Source organism: Colobus angolensis, unplaced genomic scaffold (genome assembly GCF_000951035.1).
Source record: "Colobus angolensis palliatus isolate OR3802 unplaced genomic scaffold, Cang.pa_1.0 Scaffold418, whole genome shotgun sequence".
NCBI classification, from domain to species: domain Eukaryota; kingdom Metazoa; phylum Chordata; class Mammalia; order Primates; family Cercopithecidae; genus Colobus; species Colobus angolensis.
The window spans coordinates 1,389,310-1,391,895 of record NW_012117577.1 but is presented as its reverse complement, the minus strand read 5'-3'; the positions used below and the strand labels follow the sequence as shown (position 1 = coordinate 1,391,895).

The following is a 2,586-nucleotide window of genomic DNA, read 5'->3' as shown; positions in this document are numbered from 1 at the left end:
GTGCCCAACCTCAAAACCATGTACTTTCCATCATACCGTAATTTTATGCTCCCTTCCTAGCATCTTTCTTGTAATAATCATTCAAGAAATCTGTAAAACTGAATGAAAATCAGACTGGCTTTGTACTTAACCTTAGGGAACCTCTAAGGTAAAAAAAAAAAAAAAAAATCCAGACAAAATAATTTCTAAACTTGTACTTTCATCACCCATGCCATCATATCCTTGCCTATCTTCTTATATGGCCAAGGAAACTTAATGCACATTTTTCAGCAAACAGTATTATGACCAACTTCAATTCCAGTAGTATTACATGTCTTTCACTACCATATTTTCCTGGTTCTTTATTTGAGCAGAATTGGAGCTACAACTAGTATGCCTGGTGCAGAACAGAATTCAATAAATGTTTGTTGAATAAGTAAATGAATAAGTGATCAAATTAATCATTTCTACTGCTGTCCAGGAGCCTGAGTTTACCTTCTCTGGTTCCTCCTCCAGTTCCTTCACCATTACTGTCTCATTAGGGCGATGGCTAACAAAAACAGCTGTACACTGGGCTGTAGAAAACAGTTGGCAACTATAGCTTTACATAGCTTTTCAGTTTCTGATGCCACCTACTAAGCAGTTCAATTCTGCTTCAAAGGAAACTCAAAATTATCACGTCCATTCACCTAGTTGTTCAATAAAAAACCTGAGGTTTATATTAATACTTGATTCCTCTCACTCTGCCTCCCTCACTACATATAATCCACCCACTCCCCATGAGAGTATCAGCCTCTCACCTGCCCCATCACAATCACCTCCTTAACCCTCTTCGTGATCTCCCCACCCCCATGCTTAACTCCCTACAATCTGTGTGCCACATAGCAATCAGTTATCTTTATTTTAAAAAAGCATGAAATTACCGTGATAACCCCCTGCTTAAAACACTTTAGTAACTTCCATTACACTTCCAATAAAATAAAAATTCCTTAACGTGAAGTTCATTACAGTATCCTTCATGACCAGCTCACCCACCTCGTAACTTCATCTCTTTGCACTCTCTCCTAACAAACCACATTTCTGCAATATTAGCCTTTCTTGATCACTGTGACTACTATATTATTACCTAGCACTGCAATCTGTTCCTTTCTTTTGTAGCACTTACCAGAAGTCATTATATATTTGCATTTTTTGCCTGTTGCTGACACTATAATCTAAATGCCTAGAGGGCAAGATAAAACTATTTTTGTTAATACTACAGACCAAATAAAATTTAATACCTGGCATGTGGGAAGCACTTACTATTTTTGGATGAAGAAACTGTTATCCTATACACTCTTAACATACATTATATAGTATGTATTTGTTAGGTAACGAAGTATACAATAACAAAATACATAATATATAATACATTACTGTTGTATAATAAAGGATCTGGCCGGCTTTTCTCCCCAGGTTCCTGGGAAGTACCCTCTAAATCCCTGGAATTTCCAGGGTGACAAGAGTGTCTGTTATTCATAATGGGTCCCTCAGGCCATATTTGATAGTTTATGTCAACAAAGTGACTCACTGTGGGCCCCTAGACAGTTTATGCTGAAGAGATGAATCAGGATGGGGCCTGGCCCTGCCAGAAAGACCAACCATGTGATTAGAATGTTGGGGGCCTGGAGACTGAGCTAAATCAATATGGCCAATGAATCAATCAATCATGCCTACACAATGAAATCCCAACAAAACTCTCCACACCAAAACTCCAGTGAGCTTCCTTGGTTACCAATACTCTGTGCATATCAGCGCGTACGAATGTGTGGGCTGGGTAGGGTGAGGAGAGTGTGTCCTCACTCCCTCTGGAGTGGACGCAAAAGCTTCACATTTGGGACCCTCCCCAGACTTTGTCCTATGCGTCTCTTCCTTTGGCCGTTTTGTATCCTCTTTTACTATATTAAAACTATAATTGTTAGTACAGCACTTTCCTGAGTTCTCTGACTCATTCTAGTAAATTATCATTGAACCTGAAGAAATGGTAGGAACCCCCAAATCTGTAGACAGTTGGTCAGAAATTCGGTGGCCTAGGAACCCTCGAGCCTGCAGCTAGTGTCTGAAGTGAGGGCAGTCCTGTGGGCAACTGTGCCCTTAGCCTGTGAAGTCTGGCCTAACTCCCAGTAGTTAGTGTCAGAACTATGCTGCAGTTATGTAACAAGTAACAGACACCATTTCATACATATGTGTCAAGTACTGATATAGTTTGGATCTGTGTCCACACCCAAGTCTCACGTGGAGTTGTAATTGCCAATGTTGGAGGAAGGGCCTGATGGGAGGTGACTGGATCATGGGAGTGGGCTTCTCATGAATGGTTTAGCTCCATCACTTTGGTGCTGTTCTCATGATAGTCAGTGTGTTCTCACAAGATCTAGTTGTTCAAAAGTGAGTACTACCTCCTCATCTCTCTTTTCCTCCTGTTCCACCATGTAAGACGTGCCTGCTTCCCCTTCACCTTCCACCATGATTGAAAGTTTCCTGAGGCCTCCCCAGAAGCTGGACAGATGCCAGCAGCATGCTTCCTGCACAACATGTGGAACCATGAGCCAATTAAACCTCTTTTCTTTA

The 2,586-nt window shown here is 41.0% G+C and overlaps 1 protein-coding gene across 1 annotated transcript in view; it reads right to left on the bottom strand.

Annotated features, from left to right (window-relative positions):
- The window catches only part of USP45 (ubiquitin specific peptidase 45), a 78,397-nt gene that overhangs the window by 62,506 nt on the left and 13,305 nt on the right, over positions 1 to 2,586 (bottom strand). Inside the window, exon 5 of the mRNA XM_011956453.1 lies at positions 475 to 529. Within this exon, the coding sequence (XP_011811843.1) occupies positions 475 to 529 (55 nt within the window). The remainder of the gene's footprint in view (positions 1 to 474; positions 530 to 2,586) is intronic.